This window comes from Leucopleurus acutus, assembly GCF_964270905.1.
Source record: "Leucopleurus acutus genome assembly, chromosome: 6".
Taxonomy (NCBI): Eukaryota; Metazoa; Chordata; class Mammalia; order Artiodactyla; family Delphinidae; genus Leucopleurus; species Leucopleurus acutus.
Window position 1 is genome coordinate 55,055,123 of NC_139149.1, and position 25,260 is coordinate 55,080,382.

Sequence of the window (25,260 nt, forward strand, 5' to 3'; positions counted from 1 at the left end):
AACATGGTGATTTAATGAATGTCATAAATTCAATTCTAGGCTTAGAGAGGTTACCGAGCAGCAGCTTGGTTTGTCTTTAAGGTAATCTGGATACAATACTGGAATATGACCCAAAGGCTGTTTTATGTAAAAGATGACAACAATGAAGAGAGTAGCCTCTGATAATTCTCTAAGAAACAAAAGGGAAAGGACAGAAAGACCAGGAGCTTACAAAAAGAAAAGAAAGCGGAAGATTAAAAGGTACATGCTACTAAGTTCATCAACACCCCGAATTCACACACTGTCTCTGCTGCACTGTAGTGGGGCAGACTCAGCGAAACCAGTGACAGCTTTTTTAGGAAGGACAGTGAAGACTGTATCAAGTGAAAGGAGAGGTGATAAGCATGTTGGGCATGGGTCACAGAAGACAAATCAGACTGGGGGAAGGAGGCTGAGAATGCAGCAAGCTGCAAACCGGGGGCAAAACCACCAACCGCATCCGAAAACCCAAGCACAGTGACAATTTTAGCAGGACCATTACCAAAGAGGGTGGGCATTTTTAACTCCCTATCAATTAAATACAGTGAAAAATGAATCAGTACACCGAATAGGAATACACCTGGTAACAGAGACAGGCAAGAAAAGCAGTGAGCAAACAGCAAGCTCCTTGCAATTTCTATTAAAAAGGAAAAGCAGGGCTTCCCTGGTGGCGCAGTGGTTGAGAGTCCGCCTGCTGATGCAGGGGACACGGGTTCGTGCCCCGGTCTGGGAAGATCCCACGTGCCGCGGAGCGGCTGGGCCCGTGAGCCATGGCCGCTGGGCCTGCGCGTCCGGAGCCTGTGCTCCGCAACGGGAGAGGCCACAACAGTGAGAGGCCCGCGTAATGCAAAAAAAAAAAAAAAAAAAAAAGGAAAAGCAGTTCTCAAAGGTACATTTCTCATTCGCACCTTCGCAAGTATGACAGACCCCTCTCCCCCGCCGAAAAAGTTACAACCGAGAATGTAATAATATTTCAAAATTCAGCTTGCTTTTTTTATTTTTAAATCAAGTTAGTCTTAAAACTGTGCATTAGGGGGCTTCCCTGGTGGCGCAGTGGTTGGGAGTCCGCCTGACGATGCAGGGGACGCGGGTTCGTGCCCCGGTCCGGGAGGATCCCACATGCCGCAGAGCGGCTGGGCCCGAGAGCCATGGCCGCTGAGCCGGCGCGTCCGGAGCCTGTGCTCCGCAACGGGAGGGGTCACAGCAGTGAGAGGCCCGCGTACCGCAAACAAAAACAAAATGTGCATTAGTACCTTTTCACATTTCCTCTTCCACTCCTCCCATTACTCATAGTCTGTAGAGCACAGCTAGGAGCTGCACAGCACAGCTGGAAGGCACCCCACACAGTCACCTCCTCACTCACCCCCTGCCACAGCCCTTGTAACAGGTCAGAGGTGCGGTCTTGGTGGGCTAATCCAGTGGACACTGCACCACTGCACCATTATCCTCAATTACTGCACCATTTATCCTCAATTACATTTATTTGAACAATTCATCACACGATGCCTGATACAGCTATTTAATATTTCCTATGTTTCTATTTTTATTTCCTTAAATTAAAATGTAATATGATCCTCAAAGGCCAAGCGTTATGTTTCATGATATTCCCTAGGTAACTTGCCCAGAAGTAGTTCTACATGGAGATGCATGCCTGTATCAGCAGACATTGAGTGGATCTTTTCCTGTTACTCCAGAATTGGTTCCCAGGATGCTAAGCCCAGGACAGACAGGCATCAGAAACCACGTATTCTAAAGAGTGCTGCAAATATTAGAGGTCAGCCACTCCAACCCTCATTAATAACTCACCAAAATCACTCTACTAGCACCAGTCATGACCTATGACTCCCTCGACCCTTACCTACATGAACAAAATTCGAGGGTGTGGGTGCAGAAGGTCAAACAATCTTCAATGGTGAATTACTGGTCCAGAGAATGTGCTGGGACAGCCCCAAAACCAAGCCAACTACAGAAGTCTCCCAGAGCATCACTTAACACATCAGAGGTGCCTGTAAGGAGGAAAGGTGGGCATCTCACTCCACGTGTTTATCTGCTTATGGGGCAAATGTATCAACTTTATCAGCCTACTCCTAACTCCCTGAGCAAGGAGAAGAGAACTGGGGAGACACAGCAGCGTGGAGAGAAGGAGCCGCCGTAGAGCCTATATACACACTCACGCTTGGTTTGCCAAAGGAGTCAAGGGGAAGGCAGCCAAAACCAAGCCATCCTGCCACGGTCCTACTCCCGAGGACCTCCTGCCCACCCGCCCAGGTGAAGGGAAGAAGGTGCTGGACCAGAACTCTTCAGGGAGTCCCAGCAGGGTCCCCACCAAAGAGGACGCTGGCAGCCAGTTAGTGTTTTCGAAGCAGTGACAACCGAGAGGAGAAAGCAGTGCAGAAAAGGGAGGGTGGAATAGGGCGAAGGAGCTGACTGTGTCCCCTACTCAGCCGGAGGGGACAAGCGGGGGAGGGGAGGAGACATAAAGGCTAGATTGAATAGAGACTGAAGTTGCAACTAGCCCTGACTCTTTTACGTCATAGCTCACCGGAGAATTACGGCCTACAGCCCAAGACACCATTAAAAGATGGCAAAGGAAGACTCAACGAAGCTCTTTGAAAATGGTGACGCAAGAAAAGTAAAACTTTCATTTTTACCCCAGACAGTACTGAGTATTCAACAATCTGATTAAAAAGAATGAAGGAAGGATTATTAAGTATCTTCTAGCCCTGCTTTTTTCACCTCCTCATTTTCGTTTAGATTTTCTGAGAGGGGGTAGTGAGGGAGACAGAATATTTTGAGAAAGGAAGAAGACTTACCTTAGCTACTCGCGTATTGCTCAGGGAACTCTGAGCAAACACCACACTTTCCTGCAACACAGCAGGTAGCCTAATGCAGGCAAGAGGCCCACCTGCGGAGGATCCTCGGTGTGATTTACAACGCAAGAGTTTAAAATGGTATAGTCCTTGCTGTGGTCGTAAACATTCATTTTAAGCCTTTTAAAGGACTAATACTTCATCTGAACATTCTCAGAGAAAGACCTCTCTTTGAGCGAGGGAGCAAAATGGTTCAATCAAGCCATAAAAAGAGAACGGATCAAAGTACAGAAATTCCAATACCTTTTTCACCGAGCCGACCTCGCACCCACTCCGCTGCATGAAAATCTAGAACCAACTCCAGACAAATGTGCACAGTTTGATTTTAATGAATCCCCAGAGGTTCTCCATTCAGACAACAAAGGCAACCAGCTGGCAAGTGGGCAAACCTCCATTCAGGAAACTGACGAGTCATCACAGAGAACCCACCGAAGTGGGCTCTGACTTACACACGACGAGCACAGGTAGAGCCCCAAACCAATGGGCGTGAGAGGGGCAACCCCTGGTCCTGGGGGCTCCCTGTGTCGGAGAAGGTGGAAACCACCCAGGGCAGAAGCCCTCCACCACTTCCTCGATAAGAGACATACCTCTGCAAATAAAAAGGAACCGAGGGTTCTGAAGAAGACTTACATAAATATGTTGTGGCCAGGTGTGCTTTCCAGCATCTTCAGTGTCCAAATGCATTAAAAACTCCACCAAAACTCATACTTTCTTCTGGAGATTAAAGTTACTTAACTACATACCTCACTGGGAAAACTCACAGAGCTAAGCAGATTATCAGAGGAAAGGACAGAGTTTTATTTTCTGAAAAATTTTAAGAAGACTAGTTCCCGTATTTGTGTAACGGTCCGATTTCCACGTGGCCCAGAGGCTGGGAACTCGGAAGATAATCTCTAGTTTCTCTATGCAGTGAAATTCTGATTAAATTAAGAGCCTTATCAGGTGACGAGCTTTCATTTTGCTGTGGTCCCCTAAAATCTAGTGAGTATTTTCTACCTCTTTCTCAGACTATGCTTTTAAGTTCAGATAAGTTAAATGTTTTTCATATTCTTTCATAAACACTGGGCCACGCTTAGCCATTTGTGAAAGGCCACCTCCAGCCCCTAGCCACACACCTTCCTTTACCTATGTTACAGTCTCAACAGCAGCCCTCAGACTAAACATCGTCAACTCCAGCAAACAACCCAATACATCATGCTATTGAGAAGATGGTTTTTTTTTTTAATCACCATTTGCAAAAGGAGTAACTAGTGACAGCACTGATAACCTGTGGTGACTGAGCATCTTATAAACAGGCAGGCCCTTGCCCAGATGCTCTGTGAACTGTCAGCTGATGCAGAGTCAAGGAGAAACAGTGTGAAACAAGCACTGCAGAACACTCCAGGGCTATGAGAGTGAACTGGAGAAGGCAAAGACTCCCCGAGTTAACCAACTCCCTCCCAGCCACCGCTTAATACCTAGGAAACATAAGTAATGTTGGATAATGACATAAATGAAAGCAGCAAGAAAAATAAACTCCAATTTCTGAGTAAGTGAAAGCCCTGATGATCGTCTTACTAGTTTGCATCCTGGAGATAACCTTGGGTATGGTGACGCCTATTTAGATACACCACCAAAGGCACAGTCCATGAAAGAAATAATTGATAATCTGACTGCACTAAATTTAAAGACCTCTGCTGTGCGGAAGACAATGTCAAGAGAAGGAGAAGACAAGCCACAGACTGGGAGAAAATATTTGCAAAAGATGTATCTGATAAAGGACTATTGTCCAACATATACAAAGAACCCTTGAAGCTCAACAATATGAAAAATAAAAATGGGCCAAAGACTTTAACAAACACTTCAAAGAATATACACAGATGGCAAATAAGCATAGGAAAAGATCCTCCACATCACATGTCATCAGGGAAATGTAAATTAAAACACAGATACCACTACACACCATGAGAAATGGCCAAAATCTGGAACATTGATAATGACAGCACCAAATGCCGGTGAGAATGTGGAGCAATAGGAACTCTCATTCATTGCTGGTGGGAACACAAAATGGTGCAGCCACTTTGGAAGACAGTTTGGCAATTTCTTACAAAACTATGCATACTCTTACCATACGATCCAGCAATCATGCTCCTTGGTATTTACCCAAAGGAACTAAAAACTTATGTCTACACAAAAACATACACGTGGATGTTTTATAACACCTTTATTCGTAATTGCCCAAACTTGGAAGCAACCAAGATGTCCTTCAGTAGGTGAATGGATAAACCAACTGTGGAACATACAGAAAATGCACAGTGCTCATGGCTACAAAGAAATGAGCTATCAAATCATGAAAAGACGTGGAGGAACCTTAAATGCACATTCCAACTATATGACATTCTGGGAAAAGCAAAACCACAGAAACAGTAAAAAGATCAGTGGTTGCCAGGAGTGTGGGAGGGGGCTAACAGGCAGAGCCCAGAGGATTTTTAGGGCAGTGAAAACACTCTTCGTGGTACTATAATGGTGGATACATTTGTCCAAAATCATAGCATGTACAACACCAAGAGTGGACTGTAATGTACACTACAGGACTTTGAAGAATACGGACATGTCACTGTAGTCTCCCGGACTGTAACAGACGTACCACACTGTTGGGGGTGTACACGGGGAAGGCAGCTAAGCATGTGTGGGGTCCAGGGGTAAATGGGACACTTCCACACCTTCCTCTTAGTTTTGCTCTGAACCTGAAACTGCTCTTAAAAAATAAAGTCTTCGGCTTCCCTGGTGGCGCAGTGGTTGAGAGTCCGCCTGCCGATGCAGGGGACACGGGTTTGTGCCCCGGTCTGGGAAGATCCCACATGTCGCGGAGTGCCTGGGCCCGTGAGCCATGGCCACTGAGCCTGCGCGTCCGGAGCCTGTGCTCCGCAACGGGAGAGGCCACAACAGTGAGAGGCCCGCGTACCGCAAAAAAAAAAAAAAGTCTTAAAAAAAAAAAAAAAGTCAAGGAAACATATTCTTCTCTAGAGACTCCTGAAACGGCACAGCCCTGCCGACGCCGTGACTTTTTAGCCCATTGAGACCCATGTAGACTTCTGACTTACAGAACTGTAAGATAAGAATAAATAATAAAGATGATAAATTTGTGCTGTTCTAAGCCACTAGGTTTGTGGTAATTTATTACAGCAGCAATAGAAAACTAATACAAAGACCAATCAATGAATTTCACTGGGCAGCAGAGACTTCCCAATACACCACCAGTTAACAACTGTATCAATTTTACAAGAAGAACAAAGTTTTCTAGCACTCTGAGAATTGCAAAATAAAGTTGAAAGTATATTCCAGGGAGTCTGGTTTCAATAGGGAAAGAAAAGTTAATGCAGAGAAAGCCTCCAAACTGAAATATGCTTGTTGCTTTTCCAAGACTCAACATTTTGAGGAAGAAATCTCACCGCTCGTTATCTCCAGGAATATGGTAACTGAAATAACTTTGCAAACAGACCTCAGAATTATTCAGCTCTGATCAAGAGGACGCGTCCTAAGAGAAAACCTTCCGTGATAAAACTGGAGAGGAGAATTCTTAGAATGCTAAGAGCATCAGGTTACGTCATCAGCAGCTAGGAAAGGTGGAATATAAAAAAGGATAAGAGACAGCCTCTGCAAAGTGACAGAAAGGATAACTTAAAACACTCAGGTGTTTGCTAAAATTTCAGGCTATTGCCAGCCAAGGTATCTCAGGTAATTAACACTGACTTAAATGACACCAAATCTTCTTAAGGTACCCACTATTTTAAGACATTTTCTCTTCATGCCTATCTGTTCGATGACATTAAAAAAGCTTATGATAAAGATGCAAGAGTTCAGGGGAGACGTGTAAGTCCCAGAAATGTGACCAAACAATTGGTCCAGCAATTAAGACTGACTGCTGGCCAGAGCATGGCGGAACTTACGATGAGAGAGAGGACGGCAAGGAGGCAACCCCTCCGCAGGCTGATTTTGGGGTTCTATTCTTGGCACCGATAGTGACTGGTCACGTGACACTGCACAATTCACTGCCCTTCCGAGGTTAGATGAGAGCTGCCCTGAAAACATTCTGCAACAGAGCTGCAGTTGTGGGTAAGCTCCACAGAGACACGCCAGCTGCCACCTTTAAGCTGCCTGTAGGACTCAGGAAGACTTTTTAACAGGGAAACTTCTACTAGAGAGGAGTCTGGAGGAAGAAGCGTAACACACCGACACTTCAAAACTCACAAGTTGAGACCTGGTGCTCAGACCCAGAGGCAGGCATGGCCAATGGATGCTGGTGACAACCCTAGAGGAAGTAATCCAAGCTGGATACATAGGCAGGGCAGAGGATGCTCCTGTAAGGATCCTCTTTCAGCATGACTTTGTTCACATCTCTGCCACAGAAACCATCTTGCAATTCTTATAGCATGGAGTCCGTATGTATTTTCAAAAATAAAATAGATTATACCTAAAGTATTATCTCACGTGGGAATTTTTGTAGAGAAAATCTAGTAAAGAAGTACTTTTTGTACACATTTCCACTATAACATCAAAAACTATTGTTCTACTGTAACATCTTTAGCCACATACATACATACATACATACATACAAATCTTAGGAGGCATCTTGATATTCAAAGTTTGTGGAAAATGCCTCTAGTTAAGAATCATTCAGTTGGCACTTGTGCAATACACATGTATTAAGGGTCTATCACATGCTAGGCACTGTGTAAGGCTCTAAGAGAATAAAGGCAATCTGTCATCTCCTCCAACAGTTATGTCCCACACACGTCACTTCCTCTAACCCCAGGCTGCTCACAGCAAGCAGCCAACGGAGGATTTCTTAAAGAACACGCACTGGAGGGAAGAACCCAAAAGAACGGCTGCAAAATGGAACTCGGTGTTTGTGTTCTACTGGTGTTAGCATGTTACACTCAGGAATCATTCGTTTTGATGGCTTCTCAGTGCAGTGCCTAAGAATTCAGCTCTAACGAAGAGGAAGGAAGCAGTGTGAGCTGCCACATGGACAGTGACACCTCTTGCTGGCCCAAGCGCCACAACCAGCCCCTAGAATCCCCAGGTGCTTTGATACTGGGCTTACTCCGTTTTATATCTCCAGGTTTCTCAAAGTCTGAGAGCACTTCATCAAGGTCAAAATCCAATGCTAAAGGGGATTTTTCTACTGGGCAGTTTTAAAACATCATTTTTGCACATATAAGGTTTCATACACTGCCATACTGAAAAACTGGGAATTCCGTAAATATCAAATAATACTTTTAAAGTAACATGTTTTGGCACACTAAGTCAAAATATAAAGAAGCCATCCAAAAGGACTGTGTAGATTTATACTCAAAGATATGAAAAGATATCAAAGACATTACTAAATAAAGCAGACCATAAAACATTATGTGTTTTGTGAAATAAAATATTTATACTAGGGCCTTCCCTGGTGGCGCAGTGGTTGAGAGTCCGCCTGCCGATGCAGGGGACATGGGGTCGTGCCCCCGTCCGGGAAGATCCCACATGCCACGGAGCGGCTGGGCCCATGAGCCACGGCCACTGAGCCAGTGCATCCGGAGCCTGTTGCTCCGCAACGGTGAGAGCCCTGCGTACTGCAAAAAATAAAAAAATAAAAAATAAAAATTTATACTATAACATTATTAACCTAAGTGTAGAAAAGAGTAGAAGAATATTTGTCAAGAGGCTAGTAATGATGTATCTCTGGGTAGTGAGATATGGAAGATTTTATTTCTTGTTCTTTTAATTTACTTTGATTTTCTAAATTTCTAAGATGACCATATATTGCTTGAAAATACAGAACTCTATACATTCCCTATTGCTGAAAGTATTTGCACTTGCAAACATCTGCTTGCTCCACTGTCAAAAAGAAAATGACATTATCTCACAATGAATGGCTTTTAATTCTTCTATTTTGCTTCTCATGCATTACCAAATTTTTCTGAATACAAATCGTCCTTCCTTTAGCATGTTTACCAGCAGAAGGATTTTGTAAATGCAAAAGATCTACACCCTGCACTACCCTGTATCATCTCTACTTATACCATCTACCTATACCACACCACCAATAACACTGGATTAACATCAGAAGACCCAGTCTCCAGCCTAAGTGTACTATCTCTGTGACTGCAGGAAAGTTACTTAACAACCCTGATCTTGCTTTTTCACCTGTAAGCAGCAAACACAGGATGAAAGAAAAAAATTAAATCAGGCAAGTGATGTGACCGTGCTTTTAAAGTTGTAAGACACTACAGATGCTGACTGCTATTTTCATCATCAACTTTAATATCTCCTCTAAAATAATATTTTCAGGTATTCCTGACATAATATTTAATGATGGGCATATCAGGAAACACTGTTAAAAGAATACTTAGGTAAAATGTCAGTGAGAAGACAGGTAAATGTAACAATCTTAAAAATACATGGGTTTCTAATGGCATTCAGAATGGAACCGAACAGAGCACGGCCACGGGGTCAACTGGTAAACAGCAAGGACCAGCATGCTCAACAGACCCAGGTTCAAGACCCATCTCTGCTTCATCTGAGCTGGAAGGTATTGGACAAGTAACCCCCACGACTTTACGCCTTAGTCTCTCACCTGTGAGATGTCAGAAACAACAGTATCGACGTTGCGGAGGTTTTGTGATGATTAAACACGAAAAAGCATACACAGTGCTTATCGCTGTGCCTGGTCCCTTGTAGGAACCTCATCTTTCTGAAGGACCTCACTCACAATATAGCCAAGAAGTACAACAGCGACTCCAATTCTCAGAGGAAAGGAAATTACCGGAGGAGAACATTCCAAAAAATTAAATGCTAAGTATTTTTCATACTAAAGAACAGTATTTCTAATAACTTGGCACCTACATAATAATACACACCACTCTACTGAAAAACAAACACAGTCTTCTCAGGAATCATTTAAGTCCGATAAGGCCTGTACCAAAGACCACAGCCTGACACTGCCCCTGGATTCAACCCAACCATTACTCTTCGCAAAACGTGGATGTTGAAAAAAATAAACACTGGTTACTATGGGAACAAGTAATCCAAAGATAACATTCAGACACAAGGGCTCTCACCTTCCTTTAACTACCCATAGCTCTTCTTTTCATCCGGCTTCTTATGGCATTTATCACTTTCTACCTTGTGTTAGAGTCATTTGTGCAGGGTCTGATCTATCTGCCTACACAGTAAGCTCTTTGAGTGCAGAGACCCTGTCATATTCAACTTTGGATTTTCAACAAAGCCTTGCACAAAGAAAGCCATAAATAAGTAGTTTGTTGGTGAGGGGGGAAAGACCATGTACTAAAAAGCACTGCCACAATTAGTCACTATGACTACACTACTTAACCTCTGGGGGAAAAATGAATCAAGCCCCCCAACCACTTGACGAGAATTATGCAATTAACCTGATTTTACAGACTAGAGAATCATTTAAGAATTCTAATCCCTCCTGAATGACGATAACATGGAATTAGAATTCAGGCATACTAATGCTAAACAACATTGTTTTTAGCAGCTTCAGCCTTCTTTATGAAATCATAACTTACTAACTCTACAGTTTACCCATATCTAAGTTCACCTTTTAAAAGAGAAACTAAAATAATAAGTCAAAGTAAGTAATACTGTCATGCTAAAGGATTTCTGTAAAATAAATATCCTATTCCAGAGATCCTCTTCCCCCACAAAGAGGAAAACTATTTTGTTGGTCTAGGGTCTTTAATTGGCCCATCAAGGTCTAATGATATTCCTACATAATAACCAATTAAATTCATTATTAGCAAATTGATGGGATAGACCAAAGCATCTATGTGTGATAACTGTCACAGTTGCCTTCAGCTAAACTAACTGCAATCCACCGGGCTGCACGGTCAAAGCCTGAACAGCACCCAACACAAAGGAATTAACAATTTAACTGATAAGTTTATCATTTTTCCAAATCACTGAGCCTGACTCTAAGAAAACATGTTTTATGCCAAATGTGACTATTCTATTTTATGAAAAATATACTAATGACAAAATATTTGTGCAAGGCCTAACTCAAACCAGAAACTGTAATAACATCTACAGACAGTTACATAAATTATGAGGTGGCTCACTTGGGAGCTGGTATTTTTCTCCTCAGACGTAAGAGGATTTCCTTATCTTGTACCTAAATTTATGACACTCATTTTTTTTTTTTTTTTTTGCAGTACGCGGGCCTCTCACTGTTGTGGCCTCTCCCATTGCGGAGCACAGGCTCCGGACGCGCAGACTCAGCGACCATGGCTCACGGACCCAGCCGCTCCGTGGCATGTGGGATCTTCCCGGACCGGGGCACGAACCCGTGTCCCCTGCATCGGCAGGCGGACTCTCAACCACTGCGCCACCAGGGAAGCCCTATGACACTCATTTTTTTCGACAACATTACCATACACACAATGGACAAGAGAATATTTGCAGGAAAGTACATACATGGAAAAAGAAAAAACTACATTTTAACTATGTTCAGCATTTAACATGGAGATGTAAGGTCTAATCCTTTTTCTCCAACCTTACATATAACAGATCAGTTTTAAAAGCAAGTTAAAGCAATATTATATTTTTGCAAAGAAGAAATTAGCCTTTGTCTCCTCAGTCTTTTGCCTATGATCACCAGAACGAGAAGTGGAGAAATAAATATACTACTTGTAGGTAAAATGTATTTGTCTTTTCTTTTTAGAAGGGGGCGTTGTGAAAAGTATTTCCCAGTTTCCTACCTAGAGAATGAAGGGGAGGTTTACCCAGCATCTTGGAGAAGGAAGCCATATTCCTAGCAGGTAGGTCTATAAAACGCTATGTCGAAAAGAAAGTCAGAGTGACCTTTCCAAGCGATGGAGAAAGCAGCCATCCAAACAGCATCAGTCAACAACCGGGGAAATGCTGGCATGAAACGATGTCTACTCACTAGCCTGCGGAGCACGACACACATACATGTCACGCCCAGATAGCCTCAGGGGATAAGAAAGGCAGGCACGCTGTTTCCCAACACCCAGCAGCCACGTGTTGTCTAGACCAGTGACCCACAAGGACAGAGTGAGGGTATATGTGTGTGTGTGTGTATATGCATGTTTGCGTATGTATATAAATATGTGTCTATATGTGTACCATATACATATGTCAGAATCTTGTGGTCTAGATGGAAATGAATGAAAAGGGTACAAAACAGCACATGGATTTCCTAAATCCGATCAACACTGGCCGGAACAACCTTCCAGCTTCCTCTCACACAGGGTGGTACAAGTGATCCAGAGTTAGGTTTCACATGGGGACTGGGGTGTGAAGAAACTGTATGGCAGGGACCAACACCAGATGGCAGATTTGGATACTCAATGAGCATGTAACGTTGAAGGTTCTAAGAGAAGCTGGACCTAGGAGGGGGTGCTGGTGGTAAAAGAAGAGGCCAGGAGACTGCCACCCCGCACACAAGAGACCACTGAGGGCAACTCTATGACCTGTATTTGTTCATGATTTAAAAAGGGACTCAAGCTGGGGCCTGTGAGGGTGTGCCCATACAACCCTCTAGGAATGTTTTTAAATGCTGTGTTTCCACTTAGATGATGATCACACTCACACGCACTTATATTCTGGGACATCAGGATAATGTCCATTTCAGGGAACAAGCTACTAGTTCACTTTAAATTCACAATCCCTAACCTCAAGTGATCACCGGTGAAGCCTGTTCATCCTATCACATCTCCCTGGTGAATTGACTCTCCAGCTCTCCTACACAATTATCTCCTCATTTCTCCAACCTTGAACATCTTTTCCTTCCTCACTCTCAATGATGATATTCCTTACCTTACTGAGAGAAGAGAATGAACAGAAGAAGACTTCCACAAGCCCATACCCCAAATCACCAAGCTCCCTGCACCTCTGCCTGCTCTTCCATCACTGCGGCTGCAATGTCAAACAGACATCTATCCATTCTCCTGTCTAAGGCACATTCCACATGGATACCTGGGCATCATCCCTTCCCACCCATCTGAGGACATCAGACTTACAAACATCCCGTCTTTCATTCCATTTTCCTTCTCTATTGGATCATTTCCAATAAACAATACTTTAAAAAAAAAAACCCTCCCTTCATCCCATATTCTCATTGAGCTAACACCCCATTTCTTTGCTCCTCCTGTACAGCAAATTTCTAGCAAGAGTTATCCATACTAACAAGTCATCTATCTTTGTTACATTGTGCTTTCTCTCACCACTCTGTCCTGAACCCAGTTCTATCAGGCATTTATCCCCACCACTCCACTAAAATAACTCTTGCCAAGGTCAAGAATGGTTAAGAATGTATTGATATTTTGCCAAACACAATGGCGAATTCCCAGTTCCCATTGTACTTGATCTACTGATAACAACTGATGCAGCTTTTCACTCCTCCTTTCTTGAGACTTCCTCTGTTTGACTTACAGGACCACCGTATGCACCAGTTCTCAAATTTCTCTCTCTAACCCAGAAATATAACTCCTTTGAAATCTAGGCTCGTGTACCTGAATGCCTACTTGACATCATGAGATAGATTTCCGCTAGACAACTCAAACTGAACTTGTCCAAAACCGAATTCTTGACTCTGCCCAAACCTGCGACTCTAACTGCCCTCCTCATCTCAGAAGACGGCAACTCCATTCATCTGTATTTTCAGGCCCAAACCAAACCTTTTAAGTCCTCTCTCCTCCATCTAGAATCTGATAATCGCTCGCCACCTCCATTACTTCCCTCCCTGGTCCAGGTCACATCATTATTTTTTGCGCCAGGGCAATAGCCAGCCAATGGGCCCTCTGCTTCCACCCTGAATGGTCTCTATATGGTCTAGTCTCCACGTTGTAACTCTTCTGCTCACAAACCTTCCACCACGGTTTCCCATCCACAAACAGTGAAATCCAAGGTCTTCACCACAGGCTATATGGCCCTACGTGATTCAGCCCCTGCTAACCTTCAGACCTCACCCCCCACCACCACTCTGGCCATACTGGTTCCCTGGCTGTTTCTATAACTACTTAGAACATCCTTCCTGCTCAGAATATTTGCAATCACTGTTTGCTCTGCCTAGAACTTTCTTCCTCCAAGCAACCTCATGGCTTGGTTCCTCACTTCTGTCAGGGGTCTGCTCAACTATCCCTTTAACTAGAGAGCCCTTTTATGGTATGTAGAATTCTGTGATGGCTTCCAACCTTCCTGTCCCCTGGTGTACATGCCCTACATAATCCTCTGCCCTGAGTGTGACCCGGACCTTTAAATATGATGGGCTGTCACTCCTGTGATTAAGTTATGTTTTATGACAAAGGTGCAGGGATTTTGCACATGCAATTCAAGTTCCAAATCAGTTGATTTCGACTTAATCAAAAGGGAGATTATTCTAGATGACACTGGCTTAATTAGGTGAAAAACCTTTAACAGAGGGACTGGGCCTTTGGAGTGCAGGGGAAACGTTCTCCAACTGCCCCTGAAAAAAGCAAAGTCAGGCTGTGAACTGTCTGGAGTGGGATGGCCTGTAGGAGCCGAAGATCTCAGTCCACAACTGCAAGGAACTGAATTCTGGCCACGCCCAAATGAACCTGAAAGAAGACCTCAAGCTCCAGGTGAGCAGGTCTTAACTGCAGCCTGGTGAGCCACAGCAGAGGACCCAAGTAGGCCGAGTCCAGACTTCTGACCTACAGAAGCTATGAGATAATAAATGGATGTTACTTTAAGCCACGAAATTTGTGGTAACTTGTTACATAGCAATAGAAAACTAACATGCCTTCCTTAATACAGAACAGCACCCTCAGACTTTCTAGCCTCTTGATGAAGCTTTTCCTTCAGAGAACCTGATATACCGTATCAGTAATGCTCGTATTTGAATTGCTCCTCTCCCTACCTCTAGAATGTAAGCTCCTGGAGGGCAAGAAATTTGTCTTTTGTTTTTTTCCCTTATTGCGTCCCAGGGCCTAGGACAGTGCCATGCACACGGTAGGTGCTTGATAAATATCTATAGGATGAATGAGAGTAGCTGCTGCTTACGTTTATATCAGCAGAGAGTGATCCCCAAAATTTAATAGCTTTTAACTGTTAACTTTCAAAGGCTATTTCTCAAATTAAAGTACAGTTGACCTGCAAACAACAGGGATTTGAACTGTACAGGCCCACTTATATGTGGATTTTTTTTTCAATACATACATACCACAGGACTACACAGCCCACAGCTGGTTAAAACTGTAGATGTGGAACTGTGTATACAGAGGGCCAGCTGTAAAGTTATAAGCAGATTTTCAACTTTGCTGGGGGTCAGTGTTCCTAACCCCTGCACGGTTCACAACTGTACAAGGATTGCCCTTAAAGGGGTCCAGCAACATACTGAGAGATTCATGAGTTCTCAAATGTAAAAAAACACGAATTTAAATAAATACCTTGTAACCACTGAACAACAAAAAAGATGCATATAAGCAATTAGGCATAAACATGTGTTTGCTAAAAATAAGTTATACTAAAATCCACTTCCATTTTTTGAAAATATCATTGATATGTCTTAATTTCGGAAATACTTTTAATGGATCCTGTTATGATAGCCTTTTGAATAGTCAGTTAAATGTTGACTAAAAGGCAGTAGAGTCAATAGGATTTGTTTTTGATTGAGCAAACTATACCAAAAAATACTAGTTAATTATTGAAAGGCATTCAGAAAGTGAGCAGCTTCTAACAGATGCCAGAAGGTTCTGTCCTACCTGAACTGTTGAACACGATAATCAATGTTCTGGATAAAGGTGCAAAAGACAGGGTCATCAAATTGACAAGGGATGTATATACAAACATTGTAACTAATATAACACATTGACAGTCAGGAGTGAAATGTACGGTGGGCGAGCAATGAGTCAAAACCACCAGGTCCACTCTTATAGTGACAAATGCTAAGATGTGCACAGAGTTTTAAAACGTAAGTTGCAGTTCAGAGTCAGCCTTGGTAGCCCTTCAAATGGAAAAAACACAATCAGAGGTTTTTGTTTGACTGTTGGGTCATGCTAAATTCATCACCAAAGTACACAGGTATTTCAAAAGGCAATGAAAACTTGGACTGATTTAGGAGAAATTTATAAATTTCTCTATTTAGGAGAAATACAGTGTGAACTGCAAAAAAATCACATGATCTAACTACTGTATTCTAGCCTGCTCAGATCACATCTGGAGACCTACATTTAAATATGGGTGCTCCATTTAAAAGGGACAAGGTTAAACTGGAAAATAATACCATGAAAAGAGTTCTGAAGTTGAAGAGGTCTTAGAGTAAACAACGTTAAACAAATTCCTCTCCTGCAGAACTTCTTAGAACCTTTAATGTTAATGTTCCTTGTGATTTCCAAAAAAAGGTGTGTGTGTGTGTGTGTGTGTGTATGTGTAATAGATGGATACTACCCGTTGTTTCTTAACTTATTTGAACATGGAACTCTTTCTTCATGGAGAATCTTTTAAGACTAGTGACCCAAGCCACGAACTCAGGAAAACCACCACCTAAGCCCATGAGAAAAAGGGTAACAAAAGCAGATACAGACTAAAAGTCAATAAGAGTAAACAAGGACGATTGTGAGGGGGATATAGAACTATATTGTGAGAAGCAAGGCTAAAGTTACTTTTGCTGTTTTGCCTAGGAAGGGAGAAGAGCAAGCCTGGCAAACAACAAATGGCTCTCAGAAAAATGAGAGAATGCAACTGTTTTATATTGTCCCAGTACCTAGAGCAAAACAATATCTGGAAATAAGGTTCAAAGTATGCATTTTAACACTCTTCAGGAGACTTATCCAGAGAACCTGATATGCGCTCTAAGGGTCAGGATTTGAGCCCAGAATAGGAAGGTCAGCTAAATCTTCAAGAGGACATAGCAATTAAAGCTTTTCAGTATCACAGAGGAGATCACAGAAAAAGAGTGAACTGAAGCATGCATGGGGATTGGGTAAATACCCAGCAGGGGCACTGAAGAAAAGACTCCTGCGTATGTCAAGTAGGAGGTTGGATGACTGGGCTCTAAAGGTGACTTCCAACACTGCATGCTCAGCGGCCTAGCCTGTAACCTCCGTAGTCTCGCTCACCCTTGCGTCTCAAAGACAAACACTGAGCCCCGCACAGAATTGCTTTCTCAGAAATATCAGTGAATACTTATAAGTGAATAAATGAACAAGTGAAAAATAAAAGGAGTACCTGTTTCCAAAGTCAAACGAAAAGGGAAAGGGCTATTTCATTCTCTGGAGACTGCTAGATACACTAACTGTGAATCACAAGCAAGGTTACTCTCAAATAGAAGGAGAATAGTCTTGTAATAATTTCACATCTTGACTTGGAAATCAACTCTGAATTAAACTGCACCAAGGGTCGCGGTGAGGTTCCCACGGTAAGTATGGGAAAATGCACTGCAGATTGTGAATGACCATCAGGAGGAAGGGGCGATTACGGCGAAGATAATCGACCCTGACAGATTATGATAATTCAGAGGGCTGGAAACTAACCTTGAAAATGAATCCACCTTTTATAGCCATGGCTCTGAAAAAGGCCCATTAGCCATGTGTTCTATTTGTTTAATTGTCAAAGGAGAACATATTTTAAAATGCCTTCAAAAATGTGACAGGGAACTCTACTCAGTGCTCTGTGGTGACCTAAATGGGAAGGAAATCCAAAAAAGAGGGGATATATGTATACGTATAGCTGATTCACTTTGCTGTACAGTAGAAACTAACACAACATTGTAAAGCAACTACTCCAATAGAAATCTTTAAAAAAAAAATGTGACGGTGATTGACCTGGTAAGTTCAGCTATTTACAATTAAGTTCAAGCAAATTTCTTTTGTCTTGAGATTCCGAATTCTTACCAAAGAATGCACATTCAATTGACCTTATTTTTAAAAATCCTTGATACAGAAAGCTTTCATTCACTAGATACAAAGACTAGACTGTCAGGCACCATATTTGTATCCATTTCCTGGAAGACTAAGGGTTCTTTCATAATATATCTATCATTTCTCCACAGTGGCTGATCAAACCTGTCACTGAAGAATGTTCTGAACAGGCAACTTGTCGTACAAGCATGGTTTATTTCTGTCAGAGACTGACTGCTGAAGTGAGAAAGAAACTCATTAAAAATCTCTTACTGTGATCTAACGTAAAAAAAGAAAAGAAAAAAAAAGAGAAAGAAAAACCCAAGGAAGAAAAGGCAAGGAAAAAAAAACTTAATGAAGGGTACCCTGAGCCTGCAAATACACTCACATGGTGCTTTTCTTTCTTATTCTTCTTGGGGAAGCAACTAGAAGAGAGCAATTAGTCCTGGGAATGCAGTACCCACAGGCTATTTGGGGAGATCAAACAAGGTAACAATTTTATTTTATGCTAATATTATGAAAAGCTAAGGAAGGACATCAGAATATTGTACTATACCTTGGAAAGTGATGCAAAATAAACAATATTATTTACCTTAATCTTAAAACTAGGTTCACGGCACAAGAAGCTTCTCTGTAGTCTTCACTAGCATTGAGTAAGCCCTTTAAAAACAAAACAGCAAACTGTTATAAACTCGGAAAATACATGCATAAAATCATGACAGCCCTTGACTCATAGAGCCCTTTCTTCCTGGAAATTTCAAGTCTAGCTCTTTACACATGCAGGTCTTATTTGTCCATATAAGACCTCTGTGTGAACACTAGAATGGTGTCTACTTCCCATCACAACTGTGGATTCAAATGTTTCATACAGAAAGCCTCAGTAGGAGGACGGGCCCCAGGAACAACTGGTATAAGCAGCAGTTAAGTCCAAAGGAAAGCTATCTAGAGGGGAACCTTGCAACCCGAGCCGTGGACTGTACCAACTGGGCCTGGGTGATGCACAAAGGTTGCGCACTTTAAACCTCATGATGCAGAGGATAGAGGAACCTAGTAGGTGAGGCCACAGTTTACCTTTCTCGCCTTTCTCCCCTAGAGTCTATTTCCTTGAACACAGATCATCAGTTATGACTGCCTCTGCTACACAGCCTCTCCCTACTCCTACCAATTCCTGGACATGCGACATTCCTACTGGAGTAGAAAAATAATGGATTTTAGGTCAGGACTTGGCTCTGCCACTGACCAGCTATGCGACTGTGGGCGAGTCATTCTCCGGACTTGTTTTCTCATTTACAAAACGGGGATAATACCTGCCTCAAAAGTTTCCTGGGAGAACAAAATAATGTGTATGAAAATGAGTCAAACTATACCATGTTACTTACTACTAGGTATCCTTATGCCTTTCCCTGTTTCCTTTACTCGTTGCCTTGTGACCTGTTGTTATTCCTACCTTTCATCATTCAACCAATCCCTACAGTTTACTTCAAGGTGTTTTACCGAGTTGCCCAATACAATGTAAAGGCTCTGCCTCTAAGCAGTTGTGCAACCTCGGCTGAGCCACTTCACCTCTGCAAATCTTTGCTTCCTCAGGTATAAAAGATAAGGGTCAAGGACTAGATGTCTAACCTGCAATCATGAAATCCCATCACTCTCTCTCCTCTGCATACAGCTGTTTCATAAAATACAGATCAGGTAGAACAGAAATAAATTTAAATGGAATATGCAGCTTTGGAGGGAAGATGTGATCCTCCGGCTGGTGATACTTGAAAGTATAACCACTTTGAGAGCTGAAGGGCTTGCCTATTAATTACACAGCAAAACCAGAACGGGGGCCTGCACTCTGGTTCTATGTCCACAGCCCCTGCCCTGGATAGCTCAGCATCCTTCATCAGCACCCGACACAACTCGTGGCACACGTGTTCCGTCATATAACTTTTAATATGAATTCATTCACAGTCACTGGACTATTATTTTTACAAGGCGAGTTGTAGAGATAAATTGGCCCATAAAATTCAGTGATAAAAGAATTATAAAAACAGTTTAGAAATCCAACCAGGAGCAAAAAAGAAAAGTATCAATTAACTATAATGTTTTGTGGCTGGAATCTAGCAGAATGGTGAGTCATTTTATTTCCTTTTCTCATTTCACACAGTACCAGCAATTTCAAAAGCAGTCTGGTAATCAATTCTTGCTCTTGAACCTATCATTTAAAGGTTGGAGGCCCTGAAAATCACAGTCAATAGTGACAGTCCTCTTTTCTCCATACTTATTAAAAAAGTGTCTACAAGCCCCTGCTTTGGAAGCACCACCCTGATATTGCCTATCTTTCTAAAATGTCAGGTTTTGTTAAAAGAAAAAAGAAAATCTGTCTACAACGTAAATGACAGGCAGAGAAACGTACCTGAGGGTCCTGCACAGACAGGGACTGTATCTGCTTGGGTATGCTGCTGGCGTTCACTGCGATCTGTTAACAGAGCCACCGTCACAGCACGTAAGAACACCAAAATAAGACGTTAAGCTCAGTGTGGTTACAGTAAGTCTCAGTTATCAGAGACAAAAATCTTAAATAATTTAAGTAATTTTAAAGCACCATCTCCCAGAGTGTGGTCCTTTGACTACTTGCATTGGGATCACCTACGACACACGTTAAAGATTCCGGGGCACCATCCAGCCTACGATTCAGAATTTCATGGAGACGGAAGAGAATCTGTATCTTTAGTAAGTGCCCCAGGTGATCCTTATGCTTTTAGAGAACCACCAAGCTAAAGTGAAAAGGCAGGGACTATTTGATATTTTGAACCTGATAACAGAAAGATGCCCAACGACCATTTTTTTCTTGTCACACAACTTCATTGCAAGTTAAGGGCCCCCTAATGAAAGGATGTTAGGATTAGCACAACCTGCCCCTTTAATCATTACTTTGAACAATTTATTCACAGCACTGGATTTCAAAAATATGTAAGGGCAGCTGGATTTTTAAAATACATTTTCCCCAAAAGAAAAGCTAGAGTAATAGGTTATATTTTTCTCTCCAAGCTGGAAACCTGACCCTCATGTGATACCCAAAATATTTCTGCCTCAATCCCTACTTTTGTGAACTCTGCCCTGGAACAAAACTTGAAAGGCAAACTAAAAGAGAAACAACATTGACAAAGAATGAAAAATATATATTATTCCCTAAACTTACTATCGATTCTAAAATTATCAGAAGTCATCAGAAATTCTTTGTGGCAAGAGTTTTCTAAAGTTTAAGAGCGTAAAATTCTTACTCTCTCTGCTTCCGCGAAAATAACTCTGTTAGTAATGAAGAAATAAGGGGAAGTATACCCACGTCTGCAGTTTCCTTTGAACTGCATCCAAAACAAAGATAGACTGACAGATGAATAGATGGCTGTGCATGAGATGAAGTATAGTAATGGCAGAATCCAGGTGATTGCTGGGTGGACGTTCACTATAAAATGTTTTTAATGTTGCAATATTTTGGAAGTTTTTCATATTAAAATGTTGGGGGGAAATGACTATGTTAGAAGAACAAACAACCTGTGCTCATTAACCAGCCAGAGGGCCTTGGTCTATCCCAAATGATCTCTTGTAAAGAATTTTTCAGACTGATTCCACAACCTTTTTTTTTTCTTAAACTTAAATTTTTTTCTTTTTATTTTTTATTGAAGTATAGTTGATTTACAATGTTGTGTTAGTTTCTGGTGTACAGCAAAGTGAGTCAGTTATACATATATATTTTTTTCATATTCTTTTCCATTATGGTTTATTACAGGATATTGAATATAGTTCCCTGTGCTACACAGTAGCACCTCGTTGTTTACCTATTTTATATACAGTAGTGTGTATCTGCTAATCCCGAACTCCTCATTTATACCCCCCCTTTCCCCTTTGGTAACCGTAAATATGTTTTCTATGTCTGTAAGTCTGTTTCCGTTTTGTTAATAAGTTCATTCTTAATTAAGGTTTGAGATACTACCAAAAGCCACATCACACCACCTACAGAATATCCTACCTTTAGTCAAAGAAGGTTTGTAATATGGAAAATTCTTAATGGCATTTACCAGAGGTGACAACTTCTCTTTCCCCTGGGGAGGCCCATCTCACGCCCTGTCCCTTACTCCCGGACAGTTAGGGGCCCAGAGAGCTATTACCGTGCAACCTCACTGTGTAGATGTAACCCTGCACGTGATGAAGAAACCAGTCTCCGGCTCCCACCGGGGCAGGAAATGTGCAGAGTGGACAGGAGTGCTGGAGAGGGAGGTTCCCTGCACAAAACATCTTCCTTGACAACCAACTGTAGTCTGCCGAATTTCACCATTATGGACCCCATTCTATCAGTTTAGGGCATGACTTCTGGGCATGCATTTTTAAATGTAAAAACTTACAAGAAGCCTAACACATTAAGCAGCTGTCATTCATTAACAGTATAATATAAATTTGTCTATTGGAATTTTTAAAAATTTTAAATAGTTTGTTATTAAGAAGGATACTTGAGAGAATGGGTGTTTTGATAGCAGGGGAAGAGAAGAATAACAGATTAATGTTGGACACGGCCCTGGAGACAGGCCTCTGGGACTGAGTGAAAGAGGAAAGCACCTTGGAATAGAGACAAAAAAGGGACAACATCCACTTTCTAATTTTTCATAGTGCTCTATCTAATCTTCTCATTTTCTGTTTTTAAAAATACTGCAGCTAAATGCACTGTGTTATCCTGGATTAGATCCTGGGACAGAAAAAGGATGTTAGTGGACAAACTAATGAAATACAAATACAATCTGAGATGTAGCGGATAGTAATGGAGCACTGATGGTTTTTAGTTGTGACAAACACGTCAGGGCTACGAAAGAAATTAACGGTAAAAGAGCGTGGATGAAGAATGTACGGGAACCCTACAGAGGACACTATCTTTGCAAATTTTCTGTGAACCTAAAATTACTCCAAAACAAAAGGTTTATTTTCAGAATTACAGGAGATTCTAAGTTTAACAACAACTAGTTGGAAAGCCAGTCACCTGTAATAAGAACACCTTTTAGAAAGTGACATCATAAAAGCATCAAGCAAAAGCCGTCTGTGATCCAGTACAATCAATTTGGAGGGAGAAATCAAATCTTTGCCTCCAACTACAAATGGGTATAAGACAACATGAGAGCTGACAGGCGTCTGGAAAACACAATGTCATCAGAAATAATTTCAAAAAGCTAAAGGCAGTTTTAACAATCATCCAGCAATAGCACTGAGTAACATAAGCAATGAATTTAGCTTTCACACTGTGTCTAAGCTCTGGTAAAATTCACTCAACCTAAATCCACACCAAATGGATTTTCTCCTCAGAACAAAATATCAGAGTTGGGAAACAATTAACCTAGCCTAGACCTACAACAAAATTCTTCAATATACCTGTCATGGGCCCTACAGGGCTTCTGTCATCAAACCTTCCCACCTGGCACCATTACACTTCATTAAATAAGGACAACTTTTCCAAGGGATTTCTGAAATGTCTTAGTCGTTTTGTTTTTTTGTTTGCTTGTTTGGGGTTTTTTTTTTTTTTTTTTAGACTTCTGATAGGCAGATATTTAAAATAAATCTTCAGGTATTTGCAGCACTCAATCTTCCTGGATTCCAGTCTGGGCTTTTGGATTCAGAGCGACTAGTGCGGTTTTCCTAGTCAGTGGGTCCTTCATCCTAGTCACGTATCAGAATCACATGAACAGATTTTTTAAAAATCAGAGTTGCCTTGGACATCACCCCAAACCACCAAATCACAATTTGATTTGCTGGGTCTAGGGATCCGCATTTTTAAAGCCTTTGGTTTTTCTGATGTGGAGCCAGGATTGCAAACCATGTTTTCATGACCCCTAACAGAAGGGCTACTATAAACCGAGTGGTTCCTTAATAGAAGCCTTGGAAAATGTCCTCCTCACTTAAATGAAACCAAAAGAAACTGTGAATTGAAACATGAAGTCAGGGCTTCCCTGGTGGTGCAGTGGTTAAGAATTTGCCTGCCAATGAAGGGGACACAGGTTCGAGCCCTGGTCCGGGAACTTCCCACATGCCAGGCAGCAACTAAGCCCGTGCGTCACAACTACTGAGCGTGCGCTCTAGAGCCCTCGAGCCACAACTACTGAGCACATGAGCCACAACTGCTGAAGCCCACGCACCTATAGCCTGTGATCTGCAACAAGAGAAGACACCTCAATGAGAAGCCCACGCACCGCAACAAAGAGTAGCCCCTGCTCGCTGCAACTAGAGAAAGTCCGCATGCAGCAACGAAGATCCAATGCAGCCATAAATAAATAAATTTAAAAAGAATAAAAAATAAAGTCAGTTTTACTTTTATATAAAAAATTAAGGTATAAAAATTGCTTAATGAATTATAAGACGTGTACTGATTATTTTGGAGACTGACAAAAGGATTCCAAAATCACTGGTCAAAAAGAAGATCAAACCACAACAATGAAAATTTTTTATAAAGCAAAAAAAAATAATCAATAATGAGATAATAGTTGAAAGGTTTTATATAAGCTAGGATGTTGTATCAACTAGGAAACCCTACCTAAGAAATACCACTTATTTGGTATTTGTCCTTGCAAATACCACTCCCGAGCCCTACCCCCAAAGAGATGAGCAGCTTCTGGAGAGAAGGCCCTCTTCTGTGCTTCTGTATAATTCCCACAATGCCACAGTGCCTAACGCAGCTCCATGGGAAATCAGACCCAGATTAAACATTTGTCCAATTAACTAACTTCATTATTATTGTTATATTATTAACCTTTAGTCTCCACTGGCTTCCACCATCCAAGTGGAATAAGATACTAAATAAATGAAATTAGCATGAATTATTTACTTATTACAAACTAATAATTACTAGTAGGTGACAAATACTTTGCAAGGCTATTTCTTAAAAACCAGGTTAAGAACACACTAGGACCAATTTCTCACTAAGTTTGGCTACGAATCTCATTAGACAAGTGGTGTAACTCTGGAACTTTACATTTTACACCAGAATTTCTCATCTCCAAATACGGTCCTGTACCAGGCACATCTACCCAAGGTCCCTCTGGCAAATACCCCACCCTTGCCTTCTCAGTCTTCTCCAACTAGTGCTGTAATACCTGGACATTCTGCCTATACTTCCAGGAAGCCCAATAGCCCCTCACAAAATAAGCATTTCTAAAATGCCCCTTCTTTATTGCAGCATCTCACTCTTAAGTGTGGAACTAAGACTACTTTTTCTGAACTTCAGCTCCATTATAAAACGTCTTCTGATCCTTCCCCCACTTCTTACCTACTTATAAATATGACAGACCTATTCAGGCACTTGTTTAGAGTCTGATTCTCAGTACATAGGTTTCCATGTCACCAACAAATACATATAGCATGTCTACTAGATGCTAAGGGAACATGGACATGAAAAAAATACTATCCCCAATCACCTAGTGGCTTATAGTCAAGTAAATATCTCAACTGCAATTTAAATGACATATATTACTGAAAAGCTTATTACG

The 25,260-nt window shown here is 41.8% G+C and overlaps 1 protein-coding gene across 1 annotated transcript in view; it reads right to left on the reverse strand.

Annotated features, from left to right (window-relative positions):
- The window catches only part of STK39 (serine/threonine kinase 39), a gene marked incomplete at its 3' end in the record, with an annotated part of 307,961 nt that overhangs the window by 96,818 nt on the left and 185,883 nt on the right, over positions 1 to 25,260 (reverse strand). The window contains exons 13-14 of the mRNA XM_082841363.1: positions 20,154 to 20,216; positions 18,348 to 18,415 (exon numbers count right to left, since the gene is read on the reverse strand). Of these exons, the coding sequence (XP_082697489.1) occupies positions 18,348 to 18,415; positions 20,154 to 20,216 (131 nt within the window). The remainder of the gene's footprint in view (positions 1 to 18,347; positions 18,416 to 20,153; positions 20,217 to 25,260) is intronic.